The sequence below is a fragment of the Megalobrama amblycephala genome, linkage group LG10, assembly GCF_018812025.1.
Source record: "Megalobrama amblycephala isolate DHTTF-2021 linkage group LG10, ASM1881202v1, whole genome shotgun sequence".
NCBI classification, from domain to species: Eukaryota; Metazoa; Chordata; class Actinopteri; order Cypriniformes; family Xenocyprididae; genus Megalobrama; species Megalobrama amblycephala.
Genome location: NC_063053.1, coordinates 22,334,253 through 22,356,160, shown reverse-complemented (window position 1 = coordinate 22,356,160; position 21,908 = coordinate 22,334,253). Strand labels below are relative to the sequence as shown.

Here is a 21,908-nt window from a genome sequence, read left to right as displayed (position 1 = left end):
TATAACATTGCGGATATGATGAGTTAATGATAAACATTTACTTTGAAGCAAATGATATGCATCAATGAGTCATAGTTCATAATTACATCATAATGCAAACCTGTTTAGCAAGCATTTGCAGAGACAGAGGTGTAAAATATGGTACGATCCTCTCTGTTTACCTGTGCACCTGCAGAAGAAATGTTGGCATTGCATAACAATGTATTATGCTCATTTTGGTTGTTAGGACATGTTTGTTGACAAATACCTACCCACATTAACGCTAGCATTGCCATTTTGATTCTTTATCCGTTATCTTCTGAGGATTGCGCAATGGTCAGAAGAAAATCCCACATCCAACTTCAAATGAAAAACAGCATAAATTCTGCAGGAAGGTAGATATTATTTATCTGTTTCTCTGGTTGGTGTCAGCTTATGCTCATTTGCACATTTGAACGCAAACAGACTCAATTTGTTCAAATGCTTTGAATGTGCTGCTGACATAGGGAATATTTAGGCCTGTGTTTTAGCTTTTTAGTTTATCAATTACATAAAGACTTGGATTTTCCAAGGGAAAATACTGTAGATATGGTAAATATGGTACACAGAAAAAGTGAGTGGATTTTTGTGGTTTCACTTGAAAGCTGCACATCATTGTTTTGAATAATGAGTATTGCTGTTTTGTACATGTCAATGAGACAGACTTTGTAGTGAGTGGGTAGGTTTCCACTACACACCAAATGTTTTTGTATTATAAACACAATTATTCTAAAACTTCTATAACCAAGCTAAAAATACTGTCATTGTCATATTGAATAAACTAGTGATACACACATAACACACATGTAAACAAAGATTTAGCCAAACATAGTTTAACATTTAAGCCCCCACGCCTTTTTTTTTCATCCAGTATTAATTTTTAATTGTCATTCTTCTTTGTGTAGTTGTTCTTAACCTGAAACCTTTGGCAGATCTGTTTAGTTGAGTGTAGTATTTCAGGACTGCACGGATAGTGAAAGCAGGCCGCGTCCACATTGGCCTTCACTGGCCTAAATATGTCCACCTGTTTGAAATGAGGCCACTTTAATGAGAGACTATATGGAACATTCTTTTCTTTGGGCTTTTTGTCACTTTTTATTCATAGAGACAGTAGAGAAGGCAGGAAGTTTTTAGAGTAAGAGAGGAGGAATGAGATCAGGATGCGACACAGGCCAGAATCAAACATGCAGCTGCTTTGAAAATGTTTGATTTTGCAGTTCAACTCTGCCATCTGTTGGCTAGTTTGTAGTGTTGCCACGTCTGGTTATTATATACAGTTAGTGACTTTAGGCTAAATATGGATTTGAGTTGAGTTTTTGGGAGGTTTATTTACAGAATACAGTCACACATTTGGGCTTACACAATAAAATATGACCAACCAATAACACCATCGTCAAATATCCCAGCGTGCTGTCAGAGCTCCGTTTTACATAACATCGCTATTAATCACTGTAATTTATTTCCCTTTTCATTCCTTGTTTCTGCCTTTCCCAGCCCTTCCCCTAGGATACAATTATTAGAAAGGCTTTTTTTTTTCTTTGCAGTAAGATGCAATTTACCCTTGGTTAATGTTTGTTTTATGCAAGTTTATGCGATAATAAATCAGATAACTGAATTCAAGCAATTCTCCTTGATCCATAAACACCCTCACACTCCCAAAATCGCACGAAACTATTTAGGCTTATTTTGATGAGGTGGATCAGTTATTTTTGGCATACCATGTTGCTTATTTTTCTAGCAACACTGCCAGATTTGTGTCTCAGTAATCTGACACAAGAAAAACAAGAACAAAACGTGTTGGCCACATACAGTTAGAAGCATCTAGCATGTTGGGTTGTTTGTAATTTGGAATAGAGCTTAGTGATTTAATATTACAGCCATATACATTCCTAAAGATGATTTCATATAATATAGAACTAAATTTCCACTGCTCATGACTGGCACATAAAAATGTCTTGTGTCCAACCACTTGACATTTAGCGTATCCTTCTTATTTTGGTTTGGGAAGACCTAAAAATAAGTATGCTTTTTGTTTGATTAGGCTAAAATACCATCCAACAGTGTGTATTTCTTTTAATACCTGATTGTGTCATAATGTGTCTGTTTTGTGTTTGGTTGCAGACATGCAGAGTTTAGAAAAGCTCCTGAAGGAAGCGGTTTGCTCAGGGCAGCCTCGTACCCATCGCTCTTGGAAGAAGATTCTCATCATGGTGGAGGGCATTTACAGGTCAGAACATTTGTGAATGTTTACAATCATATTCATTCCAGCCTTAATCAGGGCCGGATTATCCATAGACGGGATTGGGCGAGTGCCCTGGGGCACCAGCCAATAGGGGGGCACCAAGTGATTAAGATAATGATTTTTTTTTTTTTTTTTTTTTTTATCATGTTTTGTATATATTTAGCTGGAAAGATATGAATACAAAATGAACAGTTAATGATACAATATATACAGAGAGAATATAAAGAGCCCTGCCCCTTTGATCGCGAAAGTGAAAGTGCCCAGTTTGCGGTCGCATCGCGGTAGAGATCCGCGGGACCCAACGCAACAGAGTGCGGCGCGGGACAAGATTTGTTGGGCTCGGGTGGTGAGACACTACTCGTGTGCGGGTTGCGGGAGAATCAAATGATTCCTGCGGGAAGCGGGCGGGCGGGCGCGGGACTGAAAAATCTGTCCCATCCGATTTTTCAGTCCTACATCGCGGTGCCCCCGCGTTCCCATTTCTCTGCATGCCGCTGCATGGAGAATACCACGTTTATTCTTGCCTATTTATTGGGAAAATCTTATTAAAACCAAAATTATAGGCCTATGTGGTGTCCCATGCACTGACAACCATATAAACATTCACAGTGTTATCTAGATAGTCCGGTGGCTGACGATTCTGTTATTTCGGTCAAATGCAGGCAAATTTTGCTGTGTATAAAACATACAATACGCTTCAAATGATTACACATATATGTAAGTGTTCATGTACAATTTATTTTACCTAGGAAGCTCGTATTTATGATAATTCCAATGGCACGTGAAGGCAGAATTAACGATTTTGCATGCACAAATTCTAGAAAAAAAGATTTTCTGCTTAGGTAAGGCTTATGCTGCTTTCCAGGCAGGTTTTTGAGCCCGTAAGTCACGACTTCAAATCACGACTCACCACTTTGTAGCGTTCCAGGAAAGTCACACCAAAATGCCTAAAAGTGTAAACAAACCAACATGGCGGACCGTACGGGGCTTATGCTCATTAACAATTATTTCTATCGCCAAAGGTGCTTACTCCTTGCTTATTTGAGGGAAACGGAGGAGGAAAACGGCGCATAAGGCAAGAGAAGCGGTTATACCTTTTATTTTACCGTGCACTTGCATAAACACCGCATCCGTAGGGGCTGCCATTGATGTTTCGCGGGCTATGTGACGTCAGAACCCGTAACTGGGAGTACGAGTTCACGGGTGGGAAGTCACGACTTTGACTGCTGTTCCAGTGCACTTTCACGGGTAGAAGGTCGTAAAAACACGGGTTACGGGTTGCCTGGAACGCGGCATTATTTACCATTATTTACCATTATTTCTCTGCAAATATGTGACGCTTTTGTCGATTTGAAATTTTTGGAACGGTTTTCTCTTTTAGATGGTAACTTAGATGCTTGTAAAGTTCAGCGTGTGTGTTTTGCTGCTGAATTCAGCTGTTATGATTGCTTGCAACCGTCTTTCTTGGGCTTGCTTTTTTTATACATATGGTTTTGCATGTAGTCCTCATATATGCCTTTTATGATGGAAATAAATGTATTTAGCATGGTATGTTCATGTTGCACTAGCATAGGTCACCCCACTTCAAATGTGGTCACCCTAGGGTACTACACTGTGTTAATCCGGGCCTGGCCTTAATGTAAGCAGATACATCAAATGAAAGAGGAAATTAATAAAAACCCAATTCATAGAGTACCTTTCCTACGAAATTATAGCTCAAATAGCTATTTACTATAATTGTTGTTGACGAACAGCTAAAACCTTTTGGATTTAATTACCGGTAGCACCTTCTTTAGCTACAGTGGAGATAATGAAATTGTCTGTGCCTCTTTATCACTCTTGTTTCTTTTGTTTTTCTGATGTGTAATGTCACCCATTTGGGCACTGCCTGTCTGATTGTTGGTTTATTGAGGCCAAAGTCTACAGTCATGGTTGTGTGACCCTTTCCAGCCTCGTGAGCATTGATAACCCTTTTTGTAAGGTCATTTATTGCATAAATCTATGCTGTGACGTGAACACTGAAGGTTCATGAACTTTATATGACATTCATGCACAATTATAGAAGATTATAAATGCGTCACAAACTTGCAACCACTGTACAGATAACTAGATCAAATCATTTACTGTGCCTAGTGCCGTCACTGAGACAGGTGTGATTTTTCAGGATGTCTATTTCAGTGATATCTGCCAAGTAGTAGAGACATTATATAGTAGTGTTGACATGTATTATTAAATGGCATGAAAAGTTGTTGGTAGGTATTTTAAATTTAAAATATTAAAGTTTATGGATTATGAAAGTTAAAATGTATTTTTCTATGTATTTGTATCTAGTTATCAATTTTAATATTATAATATCATATATTTTTATTATAATATATTTTTAAGATATAATAATATGTAATATTATATATACACAATATAACCATTTATTGAAATATTTTAATCATTTAAATTATTTATACATATTTGCCTTGTTTACATGTTAACATTCTACAGTATGTCAGTGATCTGAATTCTGACTTTCAAACATTTTAACTGAAATATTTTTTGTCTCTGTTTCTTTCAGTATGGAAGGCTCTCTAGTCCGGCTGCCGGAGATCTTAGCACTAAAGAAGAAGTACAAGGCTTATCTGTACCTCGACGAGGCCCATAGCATTGGGGCCGTGGGCCCCACAGGTCGAGGAGTTACAGAACATTTTGGAGTGGACCCCAACGAAGTGGACGTTCTGATGGGCACCTTCACTAAGAGCTTCGGGGCTGCTGGCGGGTACATAGCTGGAAAAAAGGTGGGCATCATGTAATACTTTACTGTCAGGGGCCTTCTAACAAGGCATTTCCTGAGGCAAAAAATCAGCCCAAAGTTTTACAGAAATTTGGCCTATTGAGCTACTGTTTGTCGTTTGGTGACGCTAGTGGTGCAGAAATGCACGATGCACCAGCCTGCACACCACTCTCCCTTCCTGTCGTTTTCAAACGCACACACATGGTCTCATTTCATGATGTGAAACTACATATGTTACCCAAATGTCACTCACACTCCTGTCACACCGCCTCTCTCTTCTCATTACTCCATTAAAAAAGACCACTTCACTTCATAACCACATCACGGACATGGCAGTTGATTATAAAAGACTGAAAACGAAAAAGACTGCAGGTTTTTTGAATTACACATGCTTTGGAGAACAGAGAGAGGGGGAAAGAGAGAGAGAGAGAGAGAGAGAGAGAGAGAGAGAGAGACCCCATGTGCGTGTAATATTGAGTGCGTTGTTAATAAGTTGAGAGACTGTTGGCCGAATGCCAGCTCTGTTTTATGGGTCAAATCAAAATTCCAGGTTTTCACAGGATGCTTCCTAACATGGTACCTGTCTATAATGTATACTACCATTCGAAAGTTTGAGGTCGGTAAGAAGTCATTTATGTTCACCAAGGCTATATTTATTGGATCAAAAATACAGTAAAAACAGTAACAACGTGAAATATTATTACAATTTAAAATAACACTGTTCTATTTGAAATTGTTTCTATTTTAAAATGGTATTATTTAGCTGAATTTCAGACATTATTCCAGACTTCATTGTCACATGATCCTTCAGAAATAATTCTGATTTGGTGCTTTTTGTGGAAACCGGAATGTGGAATTTTGATGAACACTTTTATCAAGAATCTTTGATGAAGTTCAAAATAAACAGCATTTATTTGAAATAGCAATTTTCTGTAACATTATAAATGTCTCTACTGTTACTTTTGATCAATTTAATGCATAATGCATTTTTTAAATACATTTTTGAACGATATCAAACTTTTGAACGGTAGTGTATAGAGCTCCGGAGGTTGACGTCACGTAATCTAAACTCCGCCATTTTGGCAGGCCATCAGAAGAGCGCTAGAGCGGCTGTAGCATTGGTCGAACAATCATTTAAAACCAGACTGTTTAGACCTTACAAACCTTACTGTTTCAACATGCTGGACAGCTGCTGTGCGCCAGGATGCCAGAACAGGCACGGGAAAGCAAAGGGGAAATCATTTTATCGTATTTCTAAGGATCCGGATAGAGGACTGAAATGGTTCACTGCAATAAAACGTGCTAACCAACACAACAAAACAACAGATGGTTGTATTTGTATTTTTTTGTCTTTTATCTCAGTATTCCTAAGGGTTGTATAAGGGTTTTTATGTTTAATAGTAACACAAAAATGATATGAAAGAGTTTAAAATGTGTTAAATAACTGGGCTGATAGGCAATATAAGAATTTTCACAACTATGGCCGAACATAAAATACAATTTTTCACACACATTTCCATAAAAATTTCAAAAAAATAATTATTGATTATTTCGAGGGGCAACTAATGGCACCTCATTTGCATATTTTCATGTCTGGGAAAAAATTGGTATTAAACGAGGTAAGATTTCATGATATTTATGATGTCTACTATACTCACAGTGATATTGCTATGCTGACTAACGTTACCTACAAACAAGGCCAGCTAGGGCCGATTACGTTACCTAACAACACAGTTGACTTACCCTTCCAATGACGACGAAGCAGGTTTTAGCCGACAGACTACAAAGTTGAATATTCATAACAAAATTAGATTGTGTCCATTTACTCCTCCAGGTTTTTGTAGGCTTTTAAAGAGTCTCCGGAGGAGGATGAGGCAAAATTGATGAGGTAGTTGTACATATCAGGATACTACAGGTCAGACAAGCTATCCGTTCCTTTATCGATACACGTTAAAAGCACCCTGGGGGCATTATAGGGATCTGTTATGTTTAATTTATTATGTTTTGCTATGTACATGTCTATATTTTTTTAATTAAAGCGCGCAGTGAACTCTGTTGCCTGGAAACTGATGTTGGCGCCTTTCATTTCATATTTGCTCCCGGCTGTCCCTGCCTGCCATCATGGTGGTGTAAACAGAATGGGTCACGTGACTGCCGGAGCTTTATAAAGTAGTTGTTTTTCACATCAGTCAGATTTTCACATCATGTGGCGATCCAACACTTATTAAATTTGTTTATTTTATAAGACAAAATACAATTTTCTTTTAATTGATTAATATTATCTTGGACTATATGTGAGCAATATCACACTCGTAGTCATGCGATATGGCTGTATATCAGCATGGCTGTGATTAGGCCGTAGACACAAGACCGTAGGTAATCACAGCATGCTGATATACAGCCATATTGCATGGCTATGAGTGTGATATTGTGTTTATACAACAGTTTGATGACACAAGTGTGTAAATAAGTAAGAATAACAACAGAGTGTCTTTAAAAACATTCTTTTATGTAGAACTACTTCCTTCCACCATGGATTCAAATCTCAAGTTGACAGTTTAACAGTTGAGCCCAAGCCTCTGTTACTAATTCTAAAACGTCACTTCAGAAATAGTATCGAAGGAACTTTGAGTCTCTTCATTGAAGCTTATTGGATTATGTAGATTAGAGTATTATGAAAGAGAGATATCGACTAAACGCGTGTATTACCTGCATCTGATATAACATTAATTCTTCAGGTCGATGTCCATAATATTAAATCCATTATAAAGAAATCAGTTTGAATGTCTGCAGAGGAAAGCGACATCTTTAACTTTGTCCTTTTAAAAGTTCCCACAGCACTAAAACAACTTCCTTGTTCTGATTCACTCATAAAGAGAGTCTTTGTTGCCATCTAATGGCCTAATAATTTAACTTTCATTGATCAATCAAATAAATAAAAAACATAAGTCAAACATACAAAAGTAGAGCTCCAGTACGGGATTTAAGTAAAATATATTCTAAATATAAAGTTATAAAATTAAATTTTCCCCTTAACCCAAATCATATATATTCCAAATTAATTATATTTTTAACCACTATCTACAGCCAGCGACAAATACCCAAAGGATTTGCCGAGATGAAGCTGTTCTCTGTGGGTACACGAGCACTGGACATCCGCTGATGGCCTGGAGCTTGCATCTGTGAACGCATCAAACAAATAGTAAAATAGGCGCAATGCTTATATATGAGTCTCTTTTTTAAAGTCTAAATAACTTCATTCTCACCTAAAAAAAAAACTCTCTAAACTACATTTCGTGACCCAACACAAGTAGTATTTTTAAAATAATATGGTAAATTTGCTCAACCGCCATGACAGTCGCCACAAACAGAGTGATACAAATGGTAAAACGGTACCGGTGCTGATACTGGGAGAATATTGCATGGCTCTCAGCCAATCAGATTAGAGAATCAGAAAGAACTGTTGTATAAATGTATATAACAATCATAAAAAAAGTGTGTTTCTGTTGAAAAATCTAGTGTTGCAGTTTGCAGACCGTTTTAGTCATACCTGTCAACTTGTAAAAGAAAATTTCTGTTCCCTTCACATAGGTTTACTGTTTTCTTTTATAAAGGTACTCAACTGCAGTAGAGTAAAATATGCTCTCAGCAGCAATAAGGACACTGTACACAGGCGCAGTGGGAGGTACACAAAGAGAGCCGCCATACGGCTCCAGCCAGTCCCTCGCTCCACAGATGTGGGTGGATTTCGGACACGTTCTCTTAACTGACTTATCTTATGCTGTTTCCACAAAGCTCCCAGGACCTAAAGCACTGCAAATTTTGCACTCTAAGTGGAAGCAGATGTTTGCTTCATAGATTTTTCCCCTAAAAAACCCCTTCGCCCCCGTCCTCAAAGTAGAGGACACATCTGGATGCAGAGGCCAGTGTGCACTGCGAGGTGCGTCCCCTCCCCTCACCCCTCCACAGTGGATACAGATGTCTGAGGACAGCAATTAAGAGCTGGATACTGGCCCCAGCTTCTGCTCAGAAGCCTTTTTAATGGATGCAGGACAGACAGGGCACAATCTCCAAAACTGCTTGTTTGTGAAAAAATGTCACCTCATTGAATGACAACAAAAATAGTTTGTACAGAAAAAATGGTAGCACTTTATTTTACAGTCCTGTTCCCCATGTACATACTATGTAGTTACCTTATTTTACCTACTTTCTTAGGTAAGCACACTGTTAGTACACATAGGTGCACGTACTGTAAAATAAAGTCCAACCGAAAAGGCTTTATTAATGTCCAAATGTGTTTGCCTCATTGTCAGAACTACTGTTAGTGTAATTAATTCAGGGAATCCAATACAAGTAGTTTGCTAAACAAACATCCGTTATTAGTCACAAACAGACAGATTTTATACAAGGACAATGAATGGCTGTCATTATCACAGGATGATCAGTGTCTCAGGTGTGTGCTGTGTGGTTTCATCTCCCTCTAGTGGTGTAATTCAGACAGCACAGTGTTTTAAGTCATTTTCCCCCAGTTTCACAGACAAAGTTTATGCTTAGTCCTAGACTAATATGCATGCTTGAGCATGTCTTATCTGAGAGCAACTTGCACTGACAAATCTTAAAATATGTCAATGACACTGTTTTGTCTCAAGATGCACACAAGTAATATGTTTTTCTAAGGCATTTATAAAAGCTACTTAAATGTCCTAATTGAACTAAGGTTTCATTCTGGCTTGATCTAAGTCCCGTCTATGAAACCAGGCCATTAAGTGACATTTTAATTCACAAATCTGAGGTTAACTATCTGGTTTAAGCATGCAATACATTTCTCATGGATCATCTGCTCAGTGTTCAAGACTCACAAACCAGTCTTAAACCATTACATTACCGCAACTTGTGAAACATTGACATTGTGTGTTGCCCATAAAGTATTTAAAAGGGTTCACCCTAATATTTTCTATAATAAATTACTACTTTTATGTCGGTATTCATTGCTTTATTCAGTTTGATATATTTTATATTTAATGAATTGCATTCAATTTTGATTAAAGAAATTAATTCAGTTAAATAGAATTAAAATTAATTTTATTTCTTTATTATTATGTTTTAGCCCAGTATTCTTTCTTCTGTGAACCACAAAAGAAGATCTCAGGCAAAATGTCTGAACTTTTGTGACATAAATCTAAGTAGATGATGAAACTTTTAATTTTGGGCTGAAGCATTCCTCTAATAATGGACGTGTTCTGTTTTTCTGCAGGAGTTGGTGGATTATTTGCGGTCTCACTCTCACAGCGCAGTTTACGCTACAGCCATGTCCCCACCTGTCGTGGAGCAGATCATCAGGGCAATTAAATGCATCATGGGAGTCGATGGCACAACAGAAGGTTAGTAACAAAGCACTGCAAAGACACTGAAACAATACTAAGACATAAAATCATGAAAGGGACTGCCCAACTTTTTTTAGAAAGTCACATGACTGAAGTCAACAGATGCACTACTTTACACTTGATGTGTCAGAGGACATTGAGACCCGCCATTCAAATCAGTCAGTCATTGTAATATCGGAATACACTGAAATTCTCTACCCAGCACTTCTCCTTAAACATGGGGAATCCAATAGGAAAGAGATTCACATGGATTTAATAACCATATAAAATGTATTTCACCACAGTGTATAACTCATGGAAAACAGATTTCAATAAAGCAATGGGACTGGCTTAAAGACTCCTTTAGACCTTTAGTCAAGGAAAGGTCACATATTTCCAGGTATTAGGAGTCAGCAGAATGGCACCAGATGTTATAAGGGTTTACTCCAGCTGCCTTCTGTTTTTGATATGCGTTAATCCATATATTTATGTTTTTAGATAAGACATCGTGTTTCATTTTAGTTTCGCTGCAGTTCACACCATCATAGAAAAGGCTTGAGACCACTATGAAGGGCAGAGTAAAGTTCAGTACACTATAGTTCAAATACAGCAAAAACAGTAATATTGTGAAATATTATTACAAATTGAAATAACTCTTTTCTATTTTAATATATTTTAAAATGTGAATTATTCCTGTGATGGCAAAGCTAAATTTTCAGCAGCCATTACTCAGTCTTCAGTGTCACATGATCCTTCAGAAATCATTCTAATTCTGCGAATTTGGTGCTAAAGAAACATTTCTTATTATTATTGTTGAAAACACTTGTGTTGCTTAAAGGGTTAGTTCACCCAAAAATAATGTCATTTATTACTCACTCTCATGCCGTTCCACACCCGTAAGACCTTCATTCATCTTCAGAATACAAATTAAGATATTTTTGTTGAAATCCGATGGCATAGCCAGCAATGACATTTCCTCTCTCAAGATCCATTAATGTACTAAAAACATATTTAAATCAGTTCATGTGAGTATAGTGGTTCTATCTTAATATTATAAAGCGACGAGAATATTTTTGGTGTGCAAAAAAGACAAAATAACGACTTATATAGTGATGGCCGATTTCAAAACACTGCTTAATTAAGCTTCGGAGCGTTATGAATCGAGTATCAAACCTCCAGACTGCTGAAATCACGTGACTTTGGCGCTCCGAAGCGCTGATTCGACACAAAAGATTCATAACGCTCCGAAGCTTCATGAAGCAGTGTTTTGAAATCGTTTTCAAAAATCAAAAAATCTAAAGTTTCGCATTTTGCTACATTCCAAAGTTCAAGTTTGGTAAACTCGGACCTGCAAATTTACACCATTCTACTGGTCAAGACGTGACCAGTAGAAGATCGATATGTCATGGTGTAACCTCTTGGCTAAATTAAAATAATGATATTTTTGCAGTAAAGTCATAGATTGTATATTTTTACATTTTAAAATCTATTACTATTTGTTATATGTTGAATTCAGGTCAAAAAGCCCGCAGAGTGGGACGTCATATCACAACCGTTACAGTGTCTGTAGAAATTTTGTGTGCTCAAAGTCTAGTGTTACTGCGGCTTTAGAATCATGCATGTGGTTTATTTATTAAAATGGAACTCCTAAATCAGAGACTTTCAGGATTTTTATGTCAAAGTCTTTTTAAATAGAGCACCTTTTAATTCAGATAACTGTTTCAAATAAAACTCCCTGCTTCAGCTGGCCAAGTGGTTCTAGTCCAAACTTGTCCAAAGAGAATCTTTCTAGGCTGTTTTGAATTGCTGAATACTGTGATGTCTATATCAGACTTGGACAAGCCACCCATGGGTGTCATAACTGGCATGATGCAGATTTCTGTGGAGGGTGAGTCACACGGTTCTGAGAGTTCGCTTTACAATGCTCCATCTCGCTCTAAATTTACAACACAATAGGCTGCGGAAGACCTGAACTTGTACTACATCCATGACTAATTGTTTGGTTTGAGCTTCACCTGCTCTTTCTTGCGTTTGCCAGTATGTATTGTTTCAGCTGAAAAGTTTCTAATGTAATGAAAATTAACAGCGGTTGTATTCGTTCTGCTGACATACGGTCTTTTGAGCTTGGCTTTACAGCACACCTCCTTTTGAAATACCTGCCAATCGGTTCACAGGTAATTATATGCAAACATGATGTTGTTTTCCAAAAGCTCGGGCCATGGTGCCAAAAAGAGCTGGAGGCGGACCTGGCCAGCCCTCAGAACTGCATGATTCACACCATTAAAAATGAAGGAGAGAAGAGAGGTAGACATAAACTGAACAAGACCAAGAGTGAAAAGTATTGATGTTCATTGAGCTACTGATGTGTCTCCAATTGCATTAAGTTGTTAGAATTATATCTTTGTGGTTCGAACCACCAAAATTCAGATTACTAGTCCAGAGCGGTAACCGCTAATCTACTGGCAACCGCATGGTACCGTGCGCATCTGAGTTCGTGCTTCTCAGTTTACCCCAAGTCTCCAGTTGTGTGCCAAATCCATTGTATCCTATGTACAAGCCAAGAGTGTCTTGGCAAATAATGAAATTTGTCTACCATTCAGCCTGACAAAACAAAACCAGCTGGTACTGTTTTTCACATCGACTCACTCCACACACACACATTAAGAGGCGTTTTCAAGAGAGTACAGAAATGAGCCTCAAAATGTAATGAAAATGTATAATGTCCATAAGACTTTATTGTTTCACTGTTTTCTTCCTGTTTTTGTTTGTTACTATGTTTTTGGATTATTTTATGAATGGGTCTACTCTGTCTACCTAACTACTTAATGGTCTTAATGAGGGGCTATTAAAAGACTGATCATGAGATTTGAACGGCAGAGCAGATGATGTCATTTCCTGTCTCCTTCTTTGGGCCCCTTTCCTAGTCTTTCACATAAATCAGTCTATATCCTAAAGGGAACTAATAGTTGTTTGTAAACTCTTCTTGATTATACCTACAGAAATAAGGGTGAAAGATATATGTTCCAGTAGCCTATGTCTAAGAAAAGGAAAGTTAAGGTATTGCTAAGACTGTTTTGTAAGAGCAGTAACTGCTGGTGGTATGGCTTTATGCCACTACATTATGTTGCAATTCCTTGGCCATTTTCCCAGTGTTTTCGACTATATTTAAGTAGAACAACTATGAAACTTGCAGGCAAACAGTGTAGTCAAATATATTGGAAAAAAAGTGGTCCAATCTTTGTGCCAGCTGTTTTTAGGACTAGTTTGTAGACATATTTGTTCTATGGTTTGCTTGACATGGTCTGTTTGGTGTTCATGCTACCGCAGAGTAGGTACAGACTTCCTGAGCACTACAAATTACTGTAGAATTGTCAACATTTCGGGGTTTTTTAAATTACCATCAGATTCAGGCCTCACACGGAGACGCGTTTCTGTGAATATGCACAAATTTTTCATCAGATAGGCGTTTCGTCCACACGGATCCGGCGTTTTCGAAAGGTGAAACCGCTGTTTTTTTGAAACCAGGTCCTAGAGTGGATAAATTTGAAAACGCCGTCTTTGTGTTTTCGTGTGAACGGGGCAATCCGTATATTTTCTGAAACGATGATGTCATCGTCCCACGTGTCGACCCTAGTCAGATGGCGCTAACACCACAAAACAGCACCACCAACAGCAATAGCAGACTCTAGATGCTTGTGTTCATGCTGCAGACGATACTGAACCAAAATAAAGCATTATTTCTAAGATTTACTATAGTTTGTATTCAGCGCGCTAGGTTTATGCGCATGCTCCAAGTCTTCTTCGCTGCTTTAAGTGCATTTCTGTGACAGAATTACAGTGCCACATAATGGTCTGGCATGTATACTACATCATTTTGAGTCATTTCAGTGGTTTCGTGTGGACGCAGATATTTTTTGAGACGAGGGGGAAAAAAAGATTGGTTTAGGGTAAGCTCCGGCTTCGTATGGATGTCGCCTCAAACAGTCCTCATTTATACAAAATATCATAAATATGATACAATCATAGCCACAGCTTTGGGTGGTGTCATGCACTGGTCGGAAATGCAAAGCTTGAGATTCCAAACGCAGTAGTGTATTGAAAGGTAAGCCAAAGACATATCCAAAAGCTAAATTTTCAGCAGCCATTACTCAGTCTTCAGTGTCACATGATCCTTCAGAAATCATTCTAATTCTGCGAATTTGGTGCTAAAGAAACATTTCTTATTATTATTGTTGAAAACACTTGTGTTGCTTAAAGGGTTAGTCCACCCAAAAATAATGTCATTTATTACTCACTCTCATGCCGTTCCACACCCGTAAGACCTTCATTCATCTTCAGAATACAAATTAAGATATTTTTGTTGAAATCCGATGGCATAGCCAGCAATGACATTTCCTCTCTCAAGATCCATTAATGTACTAAAAACATATTTAAATCAGTTCATGTGAGTATAGTGGTTCTATCTTAATATTATAAAGCGACGAGAATATTTTTGGTGTGCAAAAAAGACAAAATAACGACTTATATAGTGATGGCCGATTTCAAAACACTGCTTAATTAAGCTTCGGAGCGTTATGAATCGAGTATCAAACCTCCAGACTGCTGAAATCACGTGACTTTGGCGCTCCGAAGCGCTGATTCGACACAAAAGATTCATAATGCTCCGAAGCTTCATGAAGCAGTGTTTTGAAATCTAACAGATCCAAAAACAGGCAAAAGGTCATAAACAGTCCAAACAATAACAGGGCTCAAGCAAACAGGGTCAAAACCAAAGAACAGGAAACCACATGAGCACTCAGAAATGCAGTGCTGACACATAAGACTTTGCAATGAATGACCAAATGAATCAGGCTTATATAGGCAGAGACTAACAAACTAATGAGCAACAGCTTAATGTAATCAGGCATGATGAATCCGGGCAATGGATTATGGGAAATGTAGTCCTTGATTGAGTGGCAATAGTCTGAGGTAAAGTGCTCTCTGGTGGCAATCAAGGGTACTCCAGCTGGTGACAGGTGGACAGTTGGGAGGCGGGTGCACAGACTTACTAGTAATGTATTAAAATGATGAAGCCTATGAATGTTTCTTAGGTTATGCACAAGTAATTAAAAATGATATTTTACTGTTTTGGTTTGAATCTGAAAAATAATTTGAATCTGAAAACTGCTAGTTGGTCAGACTAGTTCTTAAGAAACAACAAGTGCTTTTTTCACCATCGGGCCGAACAGTTCTAAGAATGGTAAGGAACGGTGTAGTTATATTTCCACTTGAGCTTGGTTCGGCATGGCACGATTATGAACCGCACCGGTAGAATGCATGTATTGACGTCGCCACTCAGGACTGGTCTCTTATCTGTTGCCTGTCTACAAGTTTCTCTAGCTGGCCAAGTGCGCTATTTAAACAAAGTAAATGCATTTTTAAAAAAATTAAAGAAATATCTGATCAACCTCCATTATGCGGACTTGCGTTACCTTAGCAACTTCTGATGCACTTGTAATGTATTCAAAAGAGCTCTGTTATCAGCCCCACAGCGAAAAATGAAACCATATTCATACCGATGGAATGGAATGGTTAAGCAATGAAAATGGTTTGGCCCAATGGTGGAAAAACAGCTAAAATGTCTCAACATAGTGGTTGTGTTTATGCAAATGTGACCAGGTCTTTAGTGGAGATTTTGAATTTTCAAAGTCAAAATAGAAATGTAAACATTAAGGTTAGAAATGTCTTAAAATCATTTACTATTGTACATTACAATTATTGATTATGGCAGTACAAAATATGGCTCAGCCACTTGATTATAGTAACAGTTTTATTTGACTTTCATGGTTCTTTGTTTGTTGGTTTCATTGTATTTCTTCTTTGACCACTGCCATTTTTTTACTAGTCCAAAGTAGTTAGTAATCTGTCTATAAATAAATGCAGAACATCTACTGTAACCAATACTTTCATAGCCTGTATCCCTCTCATCAAAGTACAATCAAAGTACAATCAAATCCTTCAAATACAGTCCCAGTGGAGGATTGAGATTATTTGCACTTTGAGATAATTTGCACTTTTCCTTTTGACCTACAGTTGCTCTGTTGTAAATCATGACCTTTACTTTATTGTAGACTCCCATTTATGTCTCTCCTCTTCCAATGAAAGCTAACAAATTCTCCTCGATGACGGCTCTGTCTGCTTCTCCCCCGCAGGCCAGCGAAGAGTTCGGCAGCTGGCTGAGAACACGCGCTACTTCAGATCTCGGCTGAAGGAGATGGGCTTCATCATTTACGGCAACCAGGACTCTCCAGTGGTTCCGCTCCTGCTCTATCTACCTGGGAAAGTTGGGTAAGCAGCTCCCCGAGCCAGCAACCCGTTTGGATTACAGATTCTAGCAGCGTCCAACTCACACAACATGTATAAAAGAGCGTCAGTTTACACAAAAGCATCTCCGGGCTCGCATTTACACAAACCCTATTTAGTCCATTTGAAAACTCAGCTTAGATCACTGGGCCAGCAAGAAGCAAAACATTACGTTTCTTTGTGAGCTTTTTCACGTCTGTGCATCTTCTTTGTGATTTAAGAACAGTTTCCACTGTCTGGACACTACAGTAATCCTCCTTTGAACTTGTGAACCTGCCCACATTTCGGGCTGCCAATAAAACAACAATGCAAGGCTTACATGGGTTACAAAGGTGATAGCTTTGAATGCCATGTGGAAAATGTCCTGACTGCTTGAGGACACCACAACAAAAGCCGCAGTCATCTCCAATGGTCAATCCAAAGAAGGCGATGTGGTCTTTTCAAGAAGACGTTGGACCGTAGCCATCTTGGATGGTCTAGTTGATCCATGAATCAGTGGTGAGGAAAAAAACAAGAGAGGCAGAAAGAAAACATGACATGCGAGAGGCTCATCACTGCACAGGCGTTTCAGACTCCTCCAAAGATAACAGCTTCCTGGCACACCAACAAAGACGACGGCAGCTGTGAGGCCTTTTAAATCCAGCATTCACTCTCCGTCGCCGCTCTGTTCTCTCAATGCTGTCGTCTCTGCTGACAAAGTGGAGGCCTTTTCTCCTCCTCTCGCTCTCAATCTTTTCCTCCTCCATTATACCTTTCCCTTTGCCTTTCTCTCCTTGTCAATCCACCTCTTTTTCTCCCTCTTGGCTAATGCAAATGACAGTCCAGCTGTGCGGTTTACAATGGATTTCCCTTCACTCAAAGGGTGAGGAAAGGTAGCAGACAGTGCAAACTCTGAATGGGAATCTCAACAGCTTTACCCTGCATAATGTTTCTACTTTGAGGTCTAGATGTGCTAAAAGACAGGCGATTACTTGTCTATGACCATGTGATATCTAATAACAGCCTCAGTTTGTAATGAAGGTTGTCATACTAAGAGCATTGACAACTTTTGGAAACTTGAGTGCATAAAAGGTTTGGAAGAAACAAGCAATAGAAATGCATCTACTGCTTTCAGGGTAGGTGTGAAAAACGTCAATACCATCAATCTTGACTTCATATCATACTTGACTAAAATTGAAACTGCAAGCTGTTCTAGAACATTTGACAGTTTGGCAGTAGTACACTTGTTTGTGAATGTGTGTGTGTGTGTGTGTGTGTGTGTGTGTGTGTGTGTAATGTTCATTTAAAACCCATAGTGATGATAAGCCAAAAAGTTGTTCATCGTCTGCACACAGGGCGTTCTCACGGGCCATGTTGAAGAGGAAGATCGGTGTTGTGGTTGTAGGTTTCCCGGCTACACCCATTACAGAAGCCAGAGCTCGCTTCTGTGTGTCTGCCGCCCATACCAAAGACATGCTCGACAAGGTAATAAACTACGGCACCCAACATCCCACAGACATATCTGTCTCTATTTTGGGATTCTTTTTTTTTTTTTTCTTACCAACACTTAGACTTACTTTACAATGTTAGTGTTAGACTAGTCTAGTGAAATGAAAATGGGTGTTCAGAGACCAGATGAATCAAAAACTATTTAAAAAGCTGAAAATTCAGTATATTTCTATATAGGGATAGACTGATATACAAATTCTGTGTGATACAGATTAAAATCATTTTTTGGGGCTGATATTAATAATCCCAACATTACAATGTACAGTCTGAAAAGGAGATATTGAATTTTGAGATTTCTTCATGATTACGTTTAACAGTGTTAATAAATGATTAGTGTTATTAAAGATGAACTTAAAGCATTAAAGATTAATGCTTATTTCAGTAAGCATTAGATGATGGTTAATGTACTCTAAATGTAAAAAAAGGGGTAAATGAGCATGCAATTAAATATCTCAAATGAATCGATATGATAACTAATAAATCTCTAAAAGGAAGCTTTTTGAGCCAAAGTGAAGGCAGAGCTTATTCATGGAGTCCTAAATTGCTAAACAAATGTTTTTAACTATTCAAAGTCACTTTAATGCCTCAAACATACCACCTGAAAGTGCCACAGAAGCTAAAAAATTATTCTTGGGCATGTTCCCAACAAAAAAAAAACTTGAAAATAGCAACCTCTGAGCTATCTCACGTAGCCTCACTGAATAGCCTCATCTCCTCCCAGGTTCTCCAGAGCCTCGATGAACTCGGAGACTACATCAGGGTGAAGTTCTCTCGTCACAGACATTCTCATCGGCCAGAGCTGTACGATGAAACGGACTTTGAGCTGGACAGTTGATCATTCACTCTCATCACTGTGAGTGTGTTGCCAACAAGGTCACCTCATTGTCAAAGTCATTTTTAGCAGAAAAGCGTCTTGCTGTTTCACAGTTCTGCTTTTCCTCCAAAAATTGTGCAGTGTTTGTAATAGCTTTTATAGTTCTTCCTCATTTAAGGCATGGACTGTTATATGTATATATTGTAAAATGATATTTAATTGTTTTTTAACTGCTGTTTCACAGTTTTGTGAAGTTTGTTAAATGATTTTTTTCTCAGGGGGTTGTGGGGAAAAGGGAGGGGCCGCGACGGCTGTGTTTATAGAACATATATCAAAAGCTGCTCTAAATATATCAAACAATTAACTCCCTTAACACTGACCTACATCAAAACTCTAGCTGCGGATAAGAAACCCCTTGAAGTGGCCCCATTTTTTATCCTGCTGCTAAGATGGACTGATGAAAGACCTTCATTCTGTGCTGGATTATGTGTTTGTGTGATCCACAAGTACATTGATTGAAAGAGATTGAACGAGGCTGGGCGTTGTAGACCCAGTTCAGCTCATTCACAGTCATTAAACATTCATGCATTGCATCTTGCAGATCCCAGTCCTTCTAATTTAAATGGTCAGGCATTTATTTTTATTTTTTTAATGTGCAGGAAACTACTTATGATTATAAAATAATAATACATTTATGGACTGATTGTACTTGTAAATCAAATGTTTTCTTGAAATGTTTAAAAGAATTTCATGTCATTTGTTTGTAACTGAACAGAAACTGGTAGCCATTTGTTTGATGCAGAACTTCTGTTCATTTGCAGGATTTTAGATTTTTTAGATTTTTTAGATTTTTTTCACTCATTTAGTTTGATCATAACTAGGATTGAGAGCCATAGAATCAGTTCTAATTCAGAAACGCTTCAATAAACACCAGACCTGCATGCAGTGTAGGCTGATTCCTGAGGTAATGACTCTTAAGAGTCGGTTCTTTTTAATGACTCAAAAACCTACAGTGTGACCAGTGTACTCTTGATTCTCTAATAGACTTGGTTCTTTTTTGTGAATCAATAACGAACATCACAACGACTGCAGTCCGACCCATTCCAAAACGAATGACTCTTTTGAGTCAAACGTACAGTTTACTATGTTATTTTATGTTATGCTGTTCCAACTATTTCTTTGTCAAAATTGACCCATTAAAGAACCAGAATCATTGAGGAATCAGGCTCAGAAGATTTCCATCCTTATTATGATATGTTTTCTACATTTAGATGGTCTCTATAGAAACTTTATTTACCACAGTAAACACCAAAGCATATAGTAATTACCTCTTTGATTCATTTGCTACAAAATGATATTTGTGATAACAAATAGTAGTGTCTGCACATGTTTTACCAAGCTCTTTGCTTTGAATGAAACAAAACTTAATTGTTACATTTGAAAGAGACCCAAAAGCTCTGTCTGAATGCTGGAGCTCTACATGCCAACTATGTTGCGCTCAGGCCAATATTCACCTAAAACTAGCAATTAGTACAGAGATGCACATTCCGCAGGTGTGGGGTAACCGCTTGATTAATGCTGGGAGGAATCAAGACAGATAGTAAATGCTGCAGACAGATGGAGTCTAGTCTGCACTTGTTTTACTCATGTTTGAAACAATGTTTGTTATTTTAAGAATACCAACACCATAGTGATGAAAATTTCTCAAGGGTGAGGTGAGAAACGAGTGGGATGTCTCGGATACTAGGCTCGTTGGACAATGCGTGTTTTGGTTCTGTTTTAGAGAAATGCGATGTGGGGCAATTGTTGCACTGGAAGACATTCATAAATAGATGGAAAACAACATTTATATACCAATAATGTGCTACTATAAGTGATGTTAAAGACATGCCCATAGTGTAAGAGCTCCTCTACCTGTCAGGAATAATTTAGCCCTGTGGAATTGATTTTCAGAGGCTTTTTTTTTTTTATTATTTATTCAACTTTTATTGGGGTGTCTCTTTGTCTTTCATATATGTGTGTGTATATATGTACAGTATTGTGCAAAAGTCTTAGGCCACAATTAGATGTTGTTTTAGCAACGATAATGACCATATATAATTATTTCTCAGTCTCTTTATTAGAGTACAACCAAAAAATATAGGAAATTTGTAGGCAGTATTAAAAAACAGAAGGAAAAAAAATTACTTCTATAGGAATGGAATGGAAAAGGACTGGTAGGCTAAGAAAACTTTCAAAATAATAAGAGAAGTTTTTTTCAGATTTTCTTCTTTGAGAAAATGGAAGAAGACCTCCTTGACTAAATACTGATTTTTGCTTAAAGAAGTAATTTTGTTTTGAATTTTTGTACATATTTCCTAAATTTTCTGTAATAAAGACAAAAAAAAAAAATATGGTCATTTAAACATTGCTAAAACAACAAAGCTGGTGGTGGCCTAAGACTTTTGCACATGACTGTATATATAAAATAATAATAAATTCATCACTTAAATCATTTATAACATAAAAATCAGAAAATAGTAGCCATAATGCACAAATTACAACATTTGAGATGGATTTTTACATTTTTAATTACATTAGATAATACAAATCTATCAGATTTTGTAGATTTTGATGTAATCATTGTTCCATTTTTCAACATGTTTTTAACATTCATATTAGCTACACATTTTCTAACTAGTCTGACAACTATGGGTCACTACAATGTCTGCAGAGGCACAAAAGCCACAACTAGATTAGCCTAGAAGAATAATATATTCAGATTAAATCTGTGGAGGCATTTTAAATGTCCAGGGCATTTTTGTCACTTTCAGTAACATTTTCACCCACTCTTGTTAATATCTGACCCCGGTATGAAGA

At 37.7% G+C, this 21,908-nt stretch overlaps 1 protein-coding gene across 1 annotated transcript in view; it reads left to right on the top strand.

Moving 5' to 3' along the window:
• sptlc3 (serine palmitoyltransferase, long chain base subunit 3) overlaps positions 1–20,270 on the top strand; it is a 41,598-nt gene extending 21,328 nt beyond the window's left edge. Inside the window, exons 7-12 of the mRNA XM_048205437.1 lie at positions 2,140–2,245; positions 4,827–5,046; positions 10,297–10,423; positions 16,597–16,732; positions 18,082–18,211; positions 18,957–20,270. Of these exons, the coding sequence (XP_048061394.1) occupies positions 2,140–2,245; positions 4,827–5,046; positions 10,297–10,423; positions 16,597–16,732; positions 18,082–18,211; positions 18,957–19,070 (833 nt within the window). The 3' untranslated portion in view covers positions 19,071–20,270. The remainder of the gene's footprint in view (positions 1–2,139; positions 2,246–4,826; positions 5,047–10,296; positions 10,424–16,596; positions 16,733–18,081; positions 18,212–18,956) is intronic.
• The last annotated feature ends 1,638 nt before the right edge of the window (positions 20,271–21,908 follow it).